Source organism: Gymnoscopelus microlampas (genome assembly GCF_963454915.1).
Source record: "Gymnoscopelus microlampas genome assembly, chromosome: 23".
Taxonomy (NCBI): Eukaryota; Metazoa; Chordata; class Actinopteri; order Myctophiformes; family Myctophidae; genus Gymnoscopelus; species Gymnoscopelus microlampas.
In genome coordinates, this window is record NC_139960.1 from 8018200 (window position 1) to 8038996 (window position 20797).

Here is a 20797-nt window from a genome sequence, read left to right on the forward strand (position 1 = left end):
ATCTGTATGCTCTCTGATATACCAATAGATGAATGAACAGCTGGATCTACTGTATATCCACAACCAAGTGACTCACAGGCAGTCTGCACGGGGCTAGAGTTAATTAATCACTGGGCTACAGGCTACGATCACAAGGCTACTGACATGAATAATCTTCATGTCGTCAAAAAAAAATCACAATTAACTAATCCTACTTTGTGAAATACAATGTTGTCCATCTCACTTCTACAAACTCTGCTACCAACTCTCCAAGTAGGCCTCTCCCACATTACATCCTTAAACTCATGTCATCTATGTCTGCATCTCAAACTTTATAATACTGTTTATAACACACTCCAAGCAATGCTATACGTTTTGCTGTACAGTATATAGCCTACAGTAGGTTCAGGAATAGTTACAGAATGTGCATCTTTGATTTTGACAGTCTTGGTAAGATTCAAATGGATTACCAAATGTAATTGAATAAAACACTGGCTGATAATTCAGTCTTAATTAATGATTACTGAAGACCTGCTCTATGTATGAAATTGACTTGCCTTGGACAATGGGAGGGAAAACAACTGGCAAGTGTTGAGATGGTATAATGTTGTTTACTGTATAGTAGTGTATATATATCTCATAAACATGACTTTGGATTTTATGTTTTTGTCCCTGTGTCTTGTATACTTAATTGTAAAGCTGCCATTTTGGCCAGGTCTTGCTGGAAAAGGAGATCTTTGATCTCTACCTGGGAGCTTAGTTCATGACCTTTCTAATCCACCAGAGGGTACTATAACCGTGTTACACTAAACTGCTAAACTACTGGCCACTGGAGCAGACCGCACAACATGAAAAGATGTGAACATACATAAAACACACTCACATCAGCTCTTATATTCATAGGCCTATAATACTTCTTGTTTTGGTTGATTGTGTATTTGGTGTACGGACCTGTTGAAAATTACAGTAGCCTATCACACCTTCCGTGGTAATACATTATAACAGTAGTTCAGCCATGAATTAGGACAGATAGACAGACACTAGACAGGCTAAAGATATTCTTACTTTGAGTGCTGAAAAAGGCAAAAAAAAAAAAAAAAAAGCCAAACCCTATTTCATAAAGTAAAAATTGCTCAATATTGTACTTAGGTACAGTACTTGAGTAAAGGTACTATTAGTATTAGTTCCTTTACATGATAAATCTATGGTCTGGTCAGCTTCTAAAGTGCGTATGTCTGGGAGCCATTCAGCAGTTGCTCTTATCAGCTCAGCAGCCAATGAGAGGAGTCTGTGTGTCTGAACGCACCGTGGGTGGGATGGTTGACGGTGCAGCAGTGTTGCCATGTCTGCTTATTATAAGCGACTTTGGGCTTGTTTTTTTCTGTTTTGCCAGTCACTTGTAAATATTGGTAGTTTGGGTGTTTTTTTGGGGGTAGGCCTAGTTGCTTATTTAGGCTTGCTTCCATGTTTTTTTTTATTACAGTTTAAACCAGTGGTTCAAACATTTTCATGTCAAGGACGAAATTAATATGCATTTGTCTGTGTGGACCTATAGCTTGACACTCAGCCTGAATTTTCATTTCGTTTCACTCCATAGCGATTTCAGTGGCTGGAGCCAGGCTACCGTGGACCCCAATCTGAAATCCTTTTGTCCCAGGGACCCCCGTTGGCTACCAGATTTGTGTTGTTAAAATGTTATGTCAAGAATGTTCACCAAAAAAATAAAATAAATAAAAATAGCCAATCTACAAGTTGTGAGCTATTTGGGCATAGCAGTGCATGGTGGCTATTTTGTGGTGCCACAGATCGAAAGGAATCAAATGTTTTCACGATTCACCAGGAGCATGGGTGGCTTGATTCCAGGCTTCAAATAATTCATATATACTGTATATTGTCTGAAATGGATAGACCCCTTAACAGACGACGTCATACTGGCTGCGTGCAGCCAGTATGCGCGCAACGAAACCCATTATATCAGGTCTCGTTAGGACGCGTCTCACTAGCCAACACACACAAGAGGGGGTTGGGGTGTGCTGAAACCAGTGCACCCCGAAACAGGTTGGGAATTGATTGCGTGAAACAATCACCTGTGCGTCCAGGCTCAATGTTAGTAAACAAATAATTGGTCTATGGGTTTTCGATCAATCACTGCTATGCTACGCCCTGTCGCTTCTTTTGGCCTTGTTGTCATAGAACTGCATTCCTTATTTCTCTCGCAGTATCTGGCAACACAGCTTGGAGACGCACGTTAAGCTCTCGGCTGCTTCTGGAGCGTCTCAGAGGAGAGCGAGAGACACAACTTAGTAGTCGATTAAGATAAAGATGTAGAATGAACACAACTACGAGTAGATAAAGATGTAGCTGTAGTGACAAGTTCAACTCCAGGGTCACCTGGACCGCTGTAAACAACTAACAACTAGTCTAGTAATAGCTTTTAATTTTTTTAATTTTTTTTAAAAGTTGCGTCAAATGCGCGTCGGTTAAGCCTGTGCGCTGTGTGTTAACTGACCTCTCAGTCTCAGCATGTCCAGGACGGGTCCGGGTTCTGTGGTTCTGTGGTTGTGACTGTGTTAACTTGGGGTTCTGGTTCGGGTTCGGTGGCTCTGCTTTACTGGAGTATTTCCAATTTGCTATAGGCTACTTTAACTTCTCAGCTTCTTAACATCTCAGAGGCAAATGTACTTTTTACTCCACTACAATTATTAGAAAACTTTAGTTTGTAGATTTGAATTGTTATTACAAAACATGCATTATCTGCAGCCCTATTTAAATGTTGGCTATTTGATGCTGGGCTTGTAGATCTGCTATTTTCAAAAGATTTTTAAATATATTTTAGACATATGATAACTTGTGAAACGGGACATTCTGCATAATGACTACTTATACTTTTGATACTTTAAGAATATTTTGATACCAATACTTTTGTATTTTTAATGAAGTACATTTTGAATACCGGACTTTTACTTGTAACAGAGTATTTCTCCATTGCAGTATTGTTACTTTTACTTAAGTAAAACATGTAGTACTTTTTCCACCACTGGTGTTGGGGTTCGGCGGGTCTGCGCGTGCGTGTGTGTGTGTGTGTGTGCGTGTGCGTGTTACTGTCAACTGGACATCATCAATGGCCCGGCGGAACAGCAAGCTGGACTCCTTTCTCAAGAGGCACGCGGACAGGGGCGTGTACGAGCGCGTGCGCGCCTACGAGCCGTGCGTGGTGAGGTCCGAGCGCGCGCGCCGGCCGGCATACATGCACGTGGTCCTGAGCGACGAGTGCGTGTACCTGGCGCAGTACCCGCCGCGCACGCTCACCGTGGCCGTGCACTTCAGCCAGGTGCTACACATCCAGCTGGTGGGTGGAGCTTGATTACTTTCCATTTGTGTTTGAGAGGATTCATTAATATAGTGTGTGTGTGTGTGTGTGTGTGTGTGTGTGTGTGTGTGTGTGTGTGTGTGTGTGTGTGTGTGTGTGTGTGTGTGTGTGTGTGTGTGTGTGTGTGTGTGTGTGTGTGTGTGTGTGTGTGTGTGTGTGTGTGTGTGTGTGTGTGTGTGTGTGCGCGCGCGCGGGTGTGCGCATGTGTGCTCGTGTGGCATAGTCGCTTCTTTTGGGCTTGTTTCTCTCGCAAAATCTGGCGACAGTGACAGTGACCCTTCTGTCTGCTGCGTTTAACCACATGAGACCTATTTTATACTTAGCTGTACGGCCCTGTTGCACAGCCAATATAACCCATCTACATGTAAATATACTTTTATTGCTCCTGTATTTAAAATGTTTTGGATACCGTAGTATTGTATGTCTTGATGATTTGAATACATAGGACCACAATGGAAACAACCATAGAGTTATAAAGGAACACATTCAGATTAGAGTTATAAAGGAACACATTCAGATTAGATTAGAGTTGTAAAGGAACACATTCAGATTAGATTAGAGTTGTAAAGGAACACATTCAGATTAGATTAGAGTTATAAAGGAACACATTCAAATCAGATTAGAGTTGTAAAGGAACACATTCAGATTAGATTAGAGTTATAAAGGAACACATTCAGATTAGATTAGAGTTATAAAGGAACACATTCAGATTAGATTAGAGTTGTAAAGGAACACATTCAGATTAGATTAGAGTTATAAAGGAACACATTCAGATTAGATTAGCGTTATAAAGGAACACATCCAGATTAGATTAGCGTTATAAAGAAACACATTCAGATTAGATTAGAGTTGTAAAGGAACACATTCAGATCAGATTAGAGTTAATAGCACGGTGAAGTGCGAATCGCATAATATGCGATGCGAATCATTCAGATTTAGATTAGAGTTATAAAGGAACACATCCAGATTAGATTAGAGTTATAAAGGAACACATTCAAATCAGATTAGAGTTAATAGCACGGTGAAGTGTTAAGGGCGTCTAAAGTCTGTAATATCTCTCTAAGGTTATGTTACGTATAGGTCAAAAGGGGATATGTTTTCCCAGGCTCATTCAGTTAATCCTCTCTGCGTTTACACTGTTGGATGGCTGCCTGCGTCAGTCCCTACTTGGACTCTTAAAGTGCCTTTTCGCTACGGTTTTGAGCGCATTTTTAAATAGTTCAAATAGCCGATCTACAAGCTCACAACGTGTAGATGTAGATCGGATATTTTCACTATTTTAAAATGTTTTTCAAAATAGTAAGAAATGCTGAAAATGTTTAGCCATAAGGGTTAAGGCAAGATATAGGGCCCTCAAGTCTATATCCCCCATTCATGGCTCTTAAAAGGTTAAAAATGGAACCATCTTAGATAGTTATTTATTAACATATTTTATCCAAATTCGCTTGACATAAAGAAAAGGAAAGAACCAACTTCATTAAGAAAGAAAAAAAAAGATAAGTGCTAGATTAAAATGATAAAAGTTTAAGCATGGGTTTGGGAGACATCTTCCAGGCAGGCCTTAACCTGGAACCCCCAGGGGGAAAGAAAACCCGGAAGACCCAGAAACAGCTGGAAAAGGTCTGTCGAGGCGGAACTCAGGGAAAAAGAAACATCTTGGAAGGAAGCAGAAAAAAAGCGGAAAATAATTTGTTACTGCAAATAACCGCCATCAGATTGAAAATTGCCTAGCCTTAATAATCCCCTCATGAGGACTGATAATGGTGCATCTTCAAAAAACAGAACCATACAAAGCATATTTGAAAACAAAAAGTTAATCTAAGGAGCAACTGTGTACTTGAATCTGCAGTCTGTATTTTCCCTCTATGGGCACAAGAAAAATAATTAGTCATGAATCACAGAGCTCAAGCTGTGCTGCTCACTTGGCACGTGTCTAACCAGAGATAACACCGGAATTAAATTAACCCATTAAGGCCTGAGGTTCCGATTCTGCAAAATGTCTTCTAAAATTCTAAATAAATAAATAAACTGTTTTCTGAAAAACGCATGTTGTTATATCAGTGGTTCTCAAACTTTTTCATGTCAAGGACCACCAAAATTATGTATTTGGCTGCGGACCCCCATCTGAAAATATGTTGTTCCAGGGACCCCCAGAAGCAAAGATTTGAGTTACAAATGTTCGCTTAAAAAAAATGCATATCCAAAGATTTGCACAAACTTTCACGATTTTTCCAAAATAGCAGATATACAAGCTCATAGCGCGGCACCGAGTGCCGCGCTATGAGCTTGTATATCTGCTATTTTTGAATAGCCAAAGTGTAAAATAATGGTTTGAGTGGTTACACAGATGCGTTCCCGGTTTTTAATGGGTTAAGCACCCACCGGCTAAATCATGAATCGGCGCCCCTTTTTGCTTAAAACTTAACAAAAGTATTCAATCAATCAATGACATCCCTCTCTTCGTCCTCTCAGGTGAATGACATCCCGGTCTTCCTCAGTGGGCGGGACAGAGAACACTGTCAACACATACGAGTCGTCTACACCACCACCGCCAAACCCGCTGCCAAGAGAGACGATTGGCTGAGGAGGGGAAAGGGGGCACGGCTTCCTGCCACAGCCCCGCCTCCTCAGAGAAACCACCAGCTCCCAGTCCCACCGACCCTTAAAGGTAATGAAAAAAAAACACTGTGTGTGTGTGCGTGTGTGCGTGTGTGTGTGTGTGTGTGTGTGTGTGTGTAAACGCTTTGCTCAATAGAGACTAACAACAATTTCCCAGCTTTCGTTACACCAATCCAAAGGCTTTAGGGCGCTCCTTCATAGAAACAGGTTTACAGGCGTAAATAAGTGGGCTCTGTCCCCAAAGGTTTGTTAGGTTCTACCAACTGCTCTGCATTTAGAAGACCCCAGACATGATTGGTAGGCAGAGATCTCTTTGATTGTCCCGCAACAATATGACTAGCTGGTAGGTAGCCAACCTGTGCTGGTTGGTCAGTAACCAGCCTCTGCTTGTTGGAAACCAGTCTGCTGTTTAAAAGGATCCCTGGCTAATAAGCCTTATGTGCCGTAATACATTATAATTGCCCTATATAACTATACTCAATAGGGACAACTCCTGTCGCAAGTTGATGTCATTTGTCCATGTGTGGTCCAGCCCTATGGAATGTATGGGATGAATGTGCAAATAAAAAGTATTTAAAATATTGCTTTGATGCTCATATTAACCTTAGGAAGTATTACGTTGTTTTTTTATTTAGCACATGCATTTCATGCATTCCATAGGGCTGTACCACGCATGGACAATGACATCATCAACTTGCGACAGGAGCGGCCCCTATTGTGTGGAAGACATACTATTTCTAAAATAAATAAAATATTTAAGGTGTTTTTAATTTAACATTTTAGTTACATAGGGCAATTATAATGTATTGGCATATATATGTATATATATATATATATATATATATATATATATATATATATATATATATATATATATATATATATATATATATATATATATATATATATATATATATATATATATATATATATATCCTTTTAGCCACTCTCTGCTGTTCAGCAGGCAACCTTTGCTGTTCAGTGCCAACTGAACTTGAGCTGAGTTGAAAATCAGACAGGATTAGGAGCTTATCGTGTGTGTGTGTGTGTGTGTGTGTGTGTGTGTGTGTGTGTGTGTGTGTGTGTGTGTGTGTGTGTGTGTGTGTGTGTGTGTGTGTGTGTGTGTGTGTGTGTGTGTGTGTGTGTGTGTGTGAGAGAGAGAGAGCCTACATGGATAGAAGCTGCTTAAAGGGCAAGACCACTTTGGTAGAGGTATAGACGGCTTTCCTGTTTGTAAACATGAGAGGATATGCGCGATTACCCGCAGCAGCTCTGGTCAAATCTACATTCATAAAAGAAATGGTCTTCACCGGGTTTAATGAAAAAATTATGCAGTTTGTAATATCTTGTTTACTCAATAAAAATTTGATTTGTCGGAAGTTGGATCTGTTCGTCTTTTATTTGTATACAATAGCAGCATTATGCCTATTATGCCTATAATAGCAGCATTATGCCTATCTAACTCCCAAACACAACAGAGTGAAGGGCACTTCCGGGTTCGTTCTACACCGGGCATGCGCAGATTGCGCATTCTGCTCTGTGATGACGTCGCGCGGAAACCTGTCTATGGGTTGTGTAGTTACCTTGCCATGGTTTTGCTCCATTGATTAGAAATTGATAATTCAAAATATGCTCCTCATTAGCTTACATTGTACGCTAAAGCAGCTTTCAAGGTCACACTTTTAGCACGTAAACAAAAACAATGCTGATTCAGACAAAATAGAACATCACTAAACCCAGTACTTGGGGGGGGGGGGGGGGCAGAAGTGTGTGTGTGTGCAGACAATAAACGCCTCAACAGACCATTAACGACAGACATTCCACACTGCAGTGAGGTCCGTGTGTGTTTCTTTCTCTTTCTTTCTTTCTTTCTTGTCGTCTACAGTATTCAGTAACTAAACAAGAGCTATCGCCTTCTACGTCTCGACATCAGACCTGCAGACCCCCATTTGAAAATATCTTGCGCCGGGGATGGACCCCCCAGTCCCGCCAGCCTAGGGACCCCTGTAGCAGAAGATGTGTTGTTAGATTAGATTTAGTACACACACAAAAAAGAAACCTTCTGCCTTGAGAAATGGTTGGACACTTTTTCATGTGCTCCCACATTTTAACCTCAGCTATTTGTCGTCCTGTTATGGATGTGTATGTTCTGTATTTGATGCTTTTTTGTGTTTTTACTTTGATGTCTTTTGTGTACAATTGTATTGCTGTGCAGCACTTTGGACGGCCTTTGGTTGTTTGTAAATGTGCTTTATAAATAGAATTGACTCGATGCTCTCTCTCTCTCTCTCTCTAGGGTTGTCCTCTCTGCTTTCTGACAACAGGTGGAGGATAACACCTGAACCCCTGCAGAGGTGAGTGTTTCACTCTGTCTGTCTGTCTGTCTGTCTGTCTGTCTGTCTGTCTGTCTGTCTCATGCACGCACGCACGCACTCACGCACAATACTTACACCAACATTGCTGGTTTGAAATATGACCTGCCATTATTTAGTTTTCACCTAGATTTCAGTTTGTCCTTGGGTAAATTATTAAAGTACCCCTATCATAATAAAAGCAAAGTAATTCAATTTGTTTTAAAGTTTAGTTCCCCCTGATGCAAGACGTGCAATCAGTGGTGTAAAGTAACTAAGTACATTTTCTCAAGTACTGTATTTTTTACTTTACTGGAGTATTTCCAATTCTCAGTACTTTTACTTATATATATTAAATATTGTACTTTGTACTCCACTACAATTATTTGAAAACTTTAGCTACTAGTTACTTTGTAGATTTTGATTATTATTAGGAGTCTGGGGAACAAAATCATGTTCCAGTGCAACAATCTGCCGATTTCTCAGATACTGGAAGGAGTAGTGTGGCAAAAAAAATGTCAGCCGTGCAAAGAAAATATGACTGGTCTCCTGAAGGCACTTAATAATATGTCTGTCTGGGATGTTTCTGTTTGACTGTTATTCACTGCTCTATTGTGCCCTGCACCACCATCCATCCATCCATCCATTCATTACACCAGGGGTCTTCAACGTTTTTCAGGCCAAGGACCCCTTAGCTGAGAGAGAGTTGAAGCAGGGACCCCACTACATGTATAAAATTGTGTTGCAGATTAAACTCTTTCAAAGATTTCATAGTTAGCCTCATAGACTTGGATTCACGTTAATGTGTATTTTCAGACATTTAACCATGTAAACGCTCAATACCGCTGTACATGGTTCACTCTTTTTTTCATCTACACCAAATCTCTTTGTTGAAAATAGCCAAAATGGCTATGTTCCCCTCAGAATGGGGATGCTGGGGTTCAAGTGGTTAATGTAAAACAAAAAAAAGTTCCTATCACACAAACATTTTGACGGCCCCCGCTGTAGTAACTCAGGAACCCCTATAGGGGTCCCGGACCCCCTGTTGAAGACCCATGCATCAGTGAACTTCATTCACTCATTTAGGCCTTATCTCTGTGCACCAGAGAGGCCAGTGAGATGCCATTGAACACAATGGGAAGTGGTTTATGTAGGCGAGCAGGTCGCACACAGTGTGTGGCTGCTGTCCACTGATATCTTGTAGTAATTTGTATGGCATGTACTGATGGAATAATATTTTCCCTGTAGTGAAAACGCATAACGTCATTTTACCAGAGAGAGAGAGACCGTCAGTCCGTCACGAACGCATGCTTAGATTAATGCGGTGCTTAACCCATTAAGACCGGGAAAGCATAGATTTTAACCACTTTAACCATTATTTTATACTTTGGGCTATTCAAAAATAGCAGATATACAAGCTCATGCACTATGCACTATGAGCTGAGCTTGTATATCGGTATATTTTATGAAAAATTGTGAAAATGTGTTTGAATATATATTCTTTTAAAGCGAAAATGTTTAACTCAAATCTGTGCTTCTGATGGGGGTCCCTGGAACAATACATTTTGAGATGGGGGTCAGCGGCCAAATACTGTTAGGATTTAGAATACATTTGTAGAATCTCCAGAAGCAAAGCTTTTATTTAAAAAAAAATCGCTTTAAAATATATATATGCACAAACTTTCACGATTTTTCACAAAATCGCAGATCTACAAGCTCATAGCGCGGCACTCGGTGCACCGCTATAAGCTTGTATATCTGCTATTTTTGAATAGCCCAAAGAAATCTAAAATGACACAGATGTGTTCCCGGATTGAATGGGTTAATATTGAGACAAGAGAGAACGTGTGACTGCCAGGCTGCTTGTATACTACTGTAGACAAAAACTTAAAAAATTGCAATGTTGACAGAAATGAGAAAGGTGAAAGTTACATATTATGTTGCATGAAGAAGACGGCTTGTCCTAATGTAGCAGGGCGTTGTAAAGCAATGACTACGCCACCCACACATATAGGAGTGAGGGATCCTTTAAACACATTAACCATATACTGTATATATATAAATATATAGGACTGAACAAGGTAAGGTTCCCCAGGAAGGTACGGGTTCAGAATTAACATTTTCGATCCCAAGAGCGGGCTATTAATACCAGTTTCCTAGAAAAGGCAGCTTAAAGCAGGAAGAAGTCCATGGGTCCAAGTTTCAGGTCAAGCATCGTTTATTTCAGCCTGACTGGCCGTCTGCCATTGTTCTGATATGCAGCGCGCCCAGTCACATACAAAGCACAACATTTTATACACTGTTTACCTCCTGTCAACAATGGGAGGGGTCAGGTATTTTTAGCCCAGCCCCTAATCCCTGTTCCCCAATCACACACATGCATTCTAACACAGTTGTTGTCGGCCCGAGTCCCCGCCTACCCTGTTGAAACACATTTGCATTGTCCTTACAGTGTAACAACTTGTCTTATTTCTAATTATCAAACTTTATCTTTACACAAAAGCTGGTTTAGTATTTCTTGTTCAACATCTCTCAAGCTTTAGAATGAATCCACACACATACTTTCATAGTTACAAACAATAGTTTAGAAAGAATACATCAATAAAGGCAGCATTTACCCCAGAATGAATCTTTTCCTTGAATGCCATTTCTCTTGGTTAACAGCACAGATCATAGTTATCCACTTTATTCATTTCAAATACTCATTTAAAAGACTCTTAGTTTTGTATTCAATGTACATAGTCTTATTCAACAGAGTTAAAATTAAACTTAAAGGTCTTCTGTAGACATTCTGTCCTACCCAACCACTATGCATTCACTGTCTGTGGTCAGCCGCCTCCTCACAAAGGAACAATGGTTATTGAAATTCATTCAAATTAAGACAAAGGAATGGCTTGTTGACTTGTTTTGGGTTCACACTTAAGACTGGTACCTTCTGCTCCAGGACAACAGGCAGGAAAGATCTGAACACAATAGAACAAAAGCTTCTTCTGTTATCTTTGGTTAATCAAATCAAGAGGTGTTTTCTCTGTACCTTCTCAAATTCTACATATCCTGTATAGGAACAAATGTTTAGGAGGCGCTAGAGTGCAGAGTTGATCTCCGCCTGCACCGAGTTGTCATACTGTAATGTTTTCACCTAAAACAGCTGCCAGATTATACTGTGACCCAATATTAAATCAATTGTCTTATATATGCATGTTTGAAAGTTTACCTCATATACTACTGTAGACAAAAACTTAAAAAATTGCAATGTTGACAGAAATGAGAAAGGTGAAAGTTACATATTATGTTGCATGAAGAAGACGGCTTGTCCTAATGTAGCAGGGCGTTGTAAAGCAATGACTACGCCACCCACACATATAGGAGTGAGGGATCCTTTAAACACATTAACCATATACTGTATATATATAAATATATAGGACTGAACAAGGTAAGGTTCCCCAGGAAGGTACGGGTTCAGAATTAACAGAACCAGAGGCTGATGTACAAATGGGTCAAGTTTATTCAGCAGTTGGTATAAAAATAGTCAGGTTAAAATACAGAAAGGAAGAAAGCGGTTAGTATTAGAGTTCTGCAAAAGGGACTAAACTCAAGAGGCAAAGGGGCAATAAGGGTAAGAGCTTCGGGGCCTACTTGGGCCTCTAAACTAAATATACAGAAATTAAACAAATCAAATCCAAATAATGCAAAACCAAAAGAAAATAAAGTAAATAAGTAACCAAAAGCAAATCAGCAAATAAGCAAATCAAAACAAACTACAAATAAGCAAAACCAAAATCATGCAATGCTACTTAATGGCCCAGTATAGCTCTGTCCTCAGTCAACCCTATTGCACTCAGTCTAAATAGTATATATATATATGGCACGGTGGGAAAAACAGTGATGTTAGTTCAGCTCCTACAAAAAAACAAATAATAAAGCATTACTCCTATGCTATAGCAAGATGACAAAATACAGAAAAATAACAAACATACCCAAATAGTCAATATATGCTCATGGCTCCAATTGATAAAGGCCTGCACAGCCACAGGGTACTGCTGCTCAAAGGACCTGGAGGCTTCTGGAAGTACAGATATATATTAGTATAATTAACAACAGGCCTAATATTGTCAGCCTATCTAAACTCCTATATATATACTATTGTTACAATGAGTTATAAAAACCTTGTCATTTGTTTCAGATTGTCTTACCGAGAATTAGTGTGTACCCCTCATGCCTCCAGGTCTCTCTCACAAACACTCAAACCAGGCTTCTGGCTAGACAGGAGGCCAGTGGCCTCCTGTCTAGCCAGGTTTGTGGCCTCAAACCTGGCCACCCCTCTTTATGCACTTTCCTTAAAGGGCCAGTGCTACACTAAGATGTAAGTGAAAGCTCCGTTTATAGGGAGAGGGGGTGAGAGAGAGAAAAGACAAGAGAAAGGCAGGCCCACTGAATTGCGTCGTGACACACTGGACACTGCAGCGCACACACAGCTGATGTCTTGTATGATTTAACATGGACGTAAAAAGAAAAATAAATCGAGCGATGAAGACATTTCAAGATATGTCGTCTTGGACATGAGATTTTATCCTCTTTTCTTCTCTCCGACTCGTTTTTTATTCATTATTATTTAGAATGCTTTATTGGCATCGTTAGACTTAATGTCTGCCAAGACAGGAACACAACAGCTCCAAACCTGAGAGAAGTCTGTCTGTCTGTCTGTCTGTCTGTCTGTCTGTCTGCAGAGAACCATAGATGGTTTTACAGGCTTCTAAAGTCTTAATAGAGAACATGTCTGTCTCTCTTGTGTGCGTGTCCGTTGTGCATAACAAGAGGGCCGTCCGACTAACTGTGTGTGTGTGTGTGTGTGTGTGTGTGTGTGTGTGTGTGTGTGTGTGTGTGTGTGTGTGTGTGTGTGTGTGTGTCGCTGAGGTACTTGAGTACATGTACTTAGATACTTTACACCAGTGGAGGAGAATGAGGCCAGTGGTGTTTATGGTGTGTCTGTGTGTGTCTCATGTAGCTCATGATTTATTCAAACAGAGGAGAGAGTTTCAGGTCAGCTTCACTTAAGTTTCAGACAACACAGGCTGCTTGAGTTTAAAATCAGTTTTAAAAAAAAAAGCATTTTAAATGTTTAATGTTTCATCGATAGTTAGGTTTGGTGATTTCAAACAAGATTTCAACCTTTTATCTCATTTTATTTGTGTTTGTTATTCATAAAAAGCATAGAATCAGAAGACATTCTGTCAGGTGTCTGAACTGTCCACAGCCCACCACCTCTGAGACTGTAGACAGAAATGGTGTCATCTTGTAATGAGCATTAGTGAGGACCAGTTATATGAAGATATGGTTGAAAATCGGCGAAGTGGGTGATGGTGCCGTGATGGTGACAGGTGACGTACACATTCATAAAGGCACAGTTGAAAGTAAACGTTCAGGTGGTATGTAATAGGCTCTATGCACAGCAGCCATATTGGAAAGAAATTGGGCCTCTTCTTACTTCCTTCACAGGTGTTACCAATGATACTAATGAAGGCTCTGTTCCATTCTGGTCAGGGTGCTGATATCGTGCATGTTGACTCACTAGAAACACTCCATTTTGGTTCCCAAATGGCCCCTTATGGTGGGTGTGTAACTCTGAGAGTGTCCAAATGGACCCGTAAGGGTCCATTTGGTTCCATTTGTACACTCTCAGAGTTATGGGGGCCTTTTAAAATAAGACAACCACTATGCCACACTAAATGGAACAGAGCGTTAATTAGTATTATTGGTAACACCAAGTAAGGAAGGGGCCCAATTTATTCCCAATATGGCTGCTCTGCATAGAGCCTATCACTACATTGTGTACATTTTGTCCCCTGAGATAATCTCTCAAGGAAATATTGAGAGATTACCTGTTTTGGTTTTAAAAGCCTGGGCACCGATGCTACTTTTGGTTAGACCTGATAATAAAAAAAGTTGCCCTTGACACTTGAGTGACACTTTTAAGTGATATAAAATATTTTTCTAAGTGATATTGGTAAATTCCATATATTATTTCACGGCACCCCTTGACTAGACTGGCTTCACAGCACCCTGGGGTGCCACCCACCCTGGGGTGGCAGAGAAAGCCTGCTCTATGCAGTGTTAAGTGATAGTCAGCACTGGGAATAGATCTGTCTCTCCCTTCCTCTGTGCCGTAAATAATGTGTGTGTGTGTGTGTGTGTGTGTGTGTGTGTGTGTGTGTGTGTGTGTGTGTGTGTGTGTGTGTGTGTGTGTGTGTGTTTGTGCGTGCGTGTGCGTGAACAGTGGAAGTTGACAGTTGTCGTCATTGGTGGGTTGCTAGGGGACCAGAAAGACATACAAAGCCATAAAGTGCCTATTAAAGGTGTGGACGTGCGTGCGGTTGTGTTGTGTTTATTTCTGCTGCTGTGTCTCACTCACTCCTGGGGCTTTATTAGTGTGTGTGTGTGTGTGTGTGTGTGTGTGTGTGTGTGTGTGTGTGTGTGTGTGTGTGTGTGTGTGTGTGTGTGTGTGTGTGTGTGTGTGTGTGTGTCTCTCTCTCTCTCTCACACACACACACACACACACACACACACACACACACACACACACACATTTTTATTTTTATTTTCACATTTGAAATATTTATGTCCACATAAGAAGTACAAGATGTACAAAGGACATACACTGCCAGTGCAGTCAGATAAAGGGAAAACAGCCAGTTACAAAGTGCATGTAAAGCAGAGCTTTGTTACATACAAAACAAAAGATGGCATACTTGTCGAACACAGCGGACAACAATCATGGGTAAAGGAAACACACACACACTCTCAGCAGTAAAGGTCTTCGGGGACATAGCAGCTTACAGTCATTACCTTCCAATCAGTGAACTGCTCTGTGTGTGTGTGTGTGTGTGTGTGTGTGTGTGTGTGTGTGTGTGTGTGTGTGTGTGTGTGTGTGTGTGTGTGTGTGTGTGTGTGTGTGTGTGTGTGTGTGTGTGTGTGTGTGCGCGCGCGCGCACATGCGTGTAAAAGGCTTTACATAGCACGCCATGACAGAATAGTTGATCTCATAACTAAGGACATATCTAAACATTTTACACCGTCAGTGAGAATGTACAAACATTCCTGTGTCAAACCTTCCATGTTTCAACTCTCTGTACTGAAAATCCTGAAATCTTAGCAAAATCTCTTTGCTAATACACCAGATGTTGTTGTTGTCAAAGAAGGCTCCGGATCAGTTTCCATTCTTGAAGTGGCCTGCACCTTTGACTCTAGCTAGCTTAGAGGAAGCTTTTATGACCAAAGTCATTAAATACCAGCCACTCCTCCATACCGTCACAGAGCTAGGTTATAGGTGCAATCTACTAGTGTTTATCTTTGGCAGCTAGGACATGTACATAGGTTGGTTGTAAGAGGCTTCCAACAACTTGGGATGCCAAAAAAAGAAGCTAAACGGCTTGCAAAATTCTGTGGAATCTCTTCTACTATCGGTAGCCACCAAATATGGCGAAGACGCTGTTACTTGTACCCCTGAAGGGTGTGATTTTTTTTGTCCATGATTTGCTGACTGTACATTTTTTACAGCACCTTATCATATTTGTGTCCTTGTATTGTATCTCTTATGTGGACATAAATACCTGATTGTGTGTGTGTGTGTGTGTGTGTGTGTGTGTGTGTGTGTGTGTGTGTGTGTGTGTGTGTGTGTGTGTGTGTGTCACCTGGAATTTGACTTGGTTTGTTTATTTTTATAAAAAAGATAGACAGGCAGCAACAAAATACTTAAATTTGCATCCACTCACAAAATATGTTGCTGTTGCCGGGCAGAAACCTCATAACCTCATATTTCTTTATCACACAAGAGGGTCGCACAAAAGTAATACGTAAAAAGTATTTTAAACGTTTTTAAAATAAGAATAAAAAAGGAACGGTTTTGGACAACCCAACAAAAACGATGTTCAGTTTATATGTTGTACGTGTGTTCATACAAATAATCAAGGATTTAACACAACATTTTGAAATTTTGATTTCAATTGTGGTCCTCGATCTAAAACCTGTGGACAAAATGTAACCAAAATGGACCATTTGTGTAACACTTGAAAATGTTTGAGAACCACTGATATAGCAACATAAGTTTTTTCAGAAAACCAGGATTTAGACATTGTAGAATCGGCCTCAGGTCTTAATGGGTTAAAGTGAAATACCCCTTTATAAATTAAACTTATCGCCCCAGCTCTCATACTCTCATTATCTGTTATACACACCTACATGTTCCATGTTGTGATACGTTATTAATATATTTTATACTCACCTACTGTACCTACATGTTCCATGTTGTGATAAGTTATTCATATATTTTATACTCACCTATATGTTCGATGTTGTGATAAGTTGCTGTTATTAACATATTGGTGACCGTAACAAGGTCAGCAATACTTTCAGTTGCTCTTTCTGTCAATAGAAAAAAGGTTCAGATGAAACTCTTAGCAAACACTGCCCTCTAGTGACATATTGTGGAACAGTTTTTGTTTCCATTACATTGAATGATTGCTGCATGATTTACAAGTGCTGCATACTATGTTTTATGATTGTTTTTAATCATAAACATATTAGAGACAGTCAGTGGTTAAGTGTGAATTGATGTTTAAATCATGAATACATTATATAGTTTTTACCTGTAAAGGACGTTGTGACTGTCCTTTTTTATAGTGTCTTTATTCAAGGAGATGTACAGTTATACAAAGTTACAAAGTTTCTGTCAGTGACACTACTTGTTTTTTTTTTCACGTCACAAACAAACAAACAAACACAGGACAAACACACCCCTCCCATTTGGTTAGGCAGAGTGACCAAGACTGATCAGTTTACCGCTAGTGGACCATCAGACCCTTAGAGTCGGTCTGTTACGACCCCCTGTCTAGGGTAGGGAAGGTAACATAATAATGGAGGACAACAGCTCTTTAAAATGTGAATTGCTTTTATTTTCATTTAGCAGAGACTTCAAGTCTTTTTTCATAAGTGCAAAATGACTTCAGGGTGCCGGTTTACAATTTAGTAAAAAGGACTAACTACTAAAGAAATATTACCCCCAACCTAAATCCTAACCAAAAGAAAATACACAATTTCTAAACTTACTTACCTAACTAAATAAAAACAGAAACAAACAAAGAACTGGATGAACCAAACAAAAGTACCAAACACCCCTAGTGATGAATCAAGTATTAACAAAGAATGAATTAAAAATATACACAGAACTGAAGGACTCAAAGTTAATGAGTGGCAAAACTAGTAAACAAAAGGGTTACAAAAGGCTGGAAGACGAGAGGGTTTGAGTCTCTGCTGCTGTGCAAGCTGCCAGTCCCCACTGCTGCTTGGGCAGAGTGAGTCTTTATAGGTGAGCACTCCAGATCACAGCCTACCATGGCTAGGGCATGGACAGGGGTGACGAATGAGAGCAGGGGACAGGGCCAGAGGCTGGACCTGTCAATCTGTTGCACAGCCTGGGAACAATCAGCCACTTCACACTCACACCAGCAATCAGCACCACACCCAGTCTCACAGCAGGCACACCAGTCTCCACCTTATAAGGAATACAGAAAAGCAACAATAAAACACAAGCCACAAATAATACAATACTCCAAAGCATCACAATTATACCAAATAATAAACCAAATACAAATATATAATAATAAATACAAATACGGCTGGCCGTAACACGGTCCAACACACACATAAGAAGGCAAAGAAAACATATAATTTATTCTAATATTTTTTATATATTAGACTATCCTGTCTGTGAACAGTGTCCTATGATTAAAACGTACTTACATTTGGACGTTCTTTTCCTTTTTGTTTGTCTCTTATTTCTCCCCCTCTCTCCATTTCTCTCTCACCATTTCTCTCGCTCTCTCCATTTCTCTCTCTCTCTTACTCTCTCCATTTCTCTCTCTCTTTCTCTCTCTCTCTATCCCTCTCTCTCTCTCTCCATCTCTCGGTCTCTCTCTCTTCTGATTCTTTATTCTTCTGCTCCTCCCTGATTGGATCAGAGGCCAGCGAGTAGAAAAAGAAGATGATGATGATGACGATGATGATGATGATGATGATGATGAAGGAGAAATGGAGCGTATGGCCACCATGCAGAGGATGCTGCGTTCGGCCTCCTGTCCCAACCCGGAGACCCTGGGTCTGCAGGGTGTCCTCCCCCAGCCCCTCTCCCCCTCCTCCCCTCTGTCCCCCCCCGACTGGAGCAGCAAGGCGCCCACCTTGGTGCAGGTCAGTGTTGCCATGTCTGCTTATTATTGTCACGGTTTGAGTCAGGGCAGGATTGTAGGACCCAAGTGCAGAGAGAGACAGAGGCCAACAGGTCGGTTTAACAGGTTTATTAACTAAAGACAGGAACACAAACAAGGAACTGAACTCAAGATCTAACTACACGCAATTTTATATATTGTGTCAATAGTTTAGGAAACTGTTTAACAAATCGCACAATAGGACTTTTGGCCATTATACAAATTTGAGATTTGTCGTGAGATTTTTCATGTTGCTTTTAATCCATGTTGTCCTTCATGTAATGTCTTTTAATCCATGTTTCTGTCCTTTATGTAATGTCTTTTAATCCATGTTTCTGTCCTTTACGTAATGTCTTTTAATCCATGTTTCTGTCCTTTACGTAATGTCTTTTAATCCATGTTTCTGTCCTTTACGTAATGTCTTTTAATCCATGTTTCTGTCCTTGACGTAATGTCCTCAGCTCTCTAGGAGGAGAGGCTCTGCTCTGGCTTGTCTGTTGAAGAGACAGAAGGTCAGTGGAGGACAAGAAGAGACAAAAGGACTGAGGGACGGACAGAGAGATGGACAGAGGGACGGAGAGGAGGTGGAGTTTAAGAGGGAGGCGGAGCTTCATCTTTACTCCGTCTCCAAGATCTCTCACATCTACCTGCACCTTCAGAGCTCCTGGAACAGCTACATTATAGTGAGTAGCCATAGACTGTAAAAAATATGGACGAAGGGAGCCCCATTTGTTTTTACAGATCCTGTTTAAAATCTCTCTCTCTCTCTCTCTCTCTCTCTCTCTCTCTCTCTCTCTCTCTCTCTCTCTCTCTCTCTCTCTCTCTCTCTCTCTCTCTCTAGCGGGCCACTCTGATGTTAGACCCCCTCTACAGGAGAACATGCAACATTGCATCCAGCTCTTCTTCACATAAACAACCCCCTAGCATCAGGTAACAACCTCCTAGCATCAGGTAACATCCTCTTAGCACCAGGTAACAACCTCCTAGCATCAGGTAATGACTTCCTAGCATCAGGTAATGACTTCCTAGCATCAGGTAACAACCCCCTAGCATCAGGTAACAACCCCCTAGCGTCAGGTAATGACTTCCTAGCATCAGGTAACGACCTCCTAGCATCAGGTAACAACCCCCTAGCGTCAGGTAATGACTTCCTAGCATCAGGTAACGACCTCCTAGCATCAGGTAACAACCTCATAGCATCAGGTACTGATCTACAGAAATTACACTGTAGCGTTTAAACACTTAAAGGAGCACTGTAGCAACTCACCCATTTTCAACCTTATCTTCATATAATTGGTCCTCACTTCTATTCCAGCATGCTAACTTTCTAGGAAGAGAAAGGCTGTAGTTTCTATTAGCTTGGAATCCACATAGATGATGTCACTGGTAGGCGGGTTTCTCAACTGTCCACAGCCCTCCAATGAGACGCAGAGTGAGTAGACAGAAATGGTGTTATCTCATAATGATCATTACTTAGTGAGTGAAAATGTGTGAACTGAAGTGCTCCTTTAAACCCTAGTTGACCGGAGTCCCACAAGGCTCTATATACTTGGTCCCACATCTGTTTTCCCTCTACACCAAATCACAGTCGCATTGTGACACGTTGCAATGTGAAAACAGAATAGCAGAAACAAGTGTGTGTGTGTGTGTGTGTGTGTGTGTGTGTGTGTGTGTGTGTGTGTGTGTGTGTGTGTGTGTGTGTGTGTGTGTGTGTGTGTGTGTGTGTGTGTGTGTGTGTGTGTGTGTGTGTGTGTGTGTGTGTGTGCGTGCGCGTGCATGCAGCTGGGAGAGGACCTGTCATCTGTTCAGTCAGCTGAGAGGAGAGTTGCTTCAGGAGAATAACAGTGTTGAGTGTGTGTTTCTGCTGCTGCAGGAGCTACGCACTGCTGCTACACAATACGTTACCCTGAGAACTCTATTCTGGAGGGTGAGAACACACACGAGCGCGCACACACACACACACACACACACACACACCTTTTCCAGCAGCACTTGGCACCTGCCCACAGTGCCAAAACTACTAGTAACCGGTGTACTGACCATGGTATTACTGTGCTTAGTTGGCCTGACCTGAACCCCACAGAGAATCTTAAGTTGTATTGTCAAGATGAAGACACTAGACTCAACTATACAGATGAGCTTAAAGCTGCTATGAAAGCAAACCTGAGCTTCCATAACACCTCAACAGTGCCACAAACTGATCACCTCCATGCCACGCCCCA

At 40.9% G+C, this 20797-nt stretch overlaps 1 protein-coding gene across 1 annotated transcript in view; it reads left to right on the forward strand.

Moving 5' to 3' along the window:
* Positions 1–3100: 3100 nt before the first annotated feature.
* cUnh12orf56 (chromosome Un C12orf56 homolog) overlaps positions 3101–20797 on the forward strand; it is a gene marked incomplete at both ends in the record, with an annotated part of 22614 nt that continues 4917 nt past the window's right edge. The window contains 7 exons of the mRNA XM_084050156.1: positions 3101–3328; positions 5822–6017; positions 8265–8322; positions 18333–18558; positions 19037–19258; positions 19417–19505; positions 20358–20502. Coding sequence (XP_083906282.1) covers positions 3101–3328; positions 5822–6017; positions 8265–8322; positions 18333–18558; positions 19037–19258; positions 19417–19505; positions 20358–20502 — 1164 coding nt within the window. The remainder of the gene's footprint in view (positions 3329–5821; positions 6018–8264; positions 8323–18332; positions 18559–19036; positions 19259–19416; positions 19506–20357; positions 20503–20797) is intronic.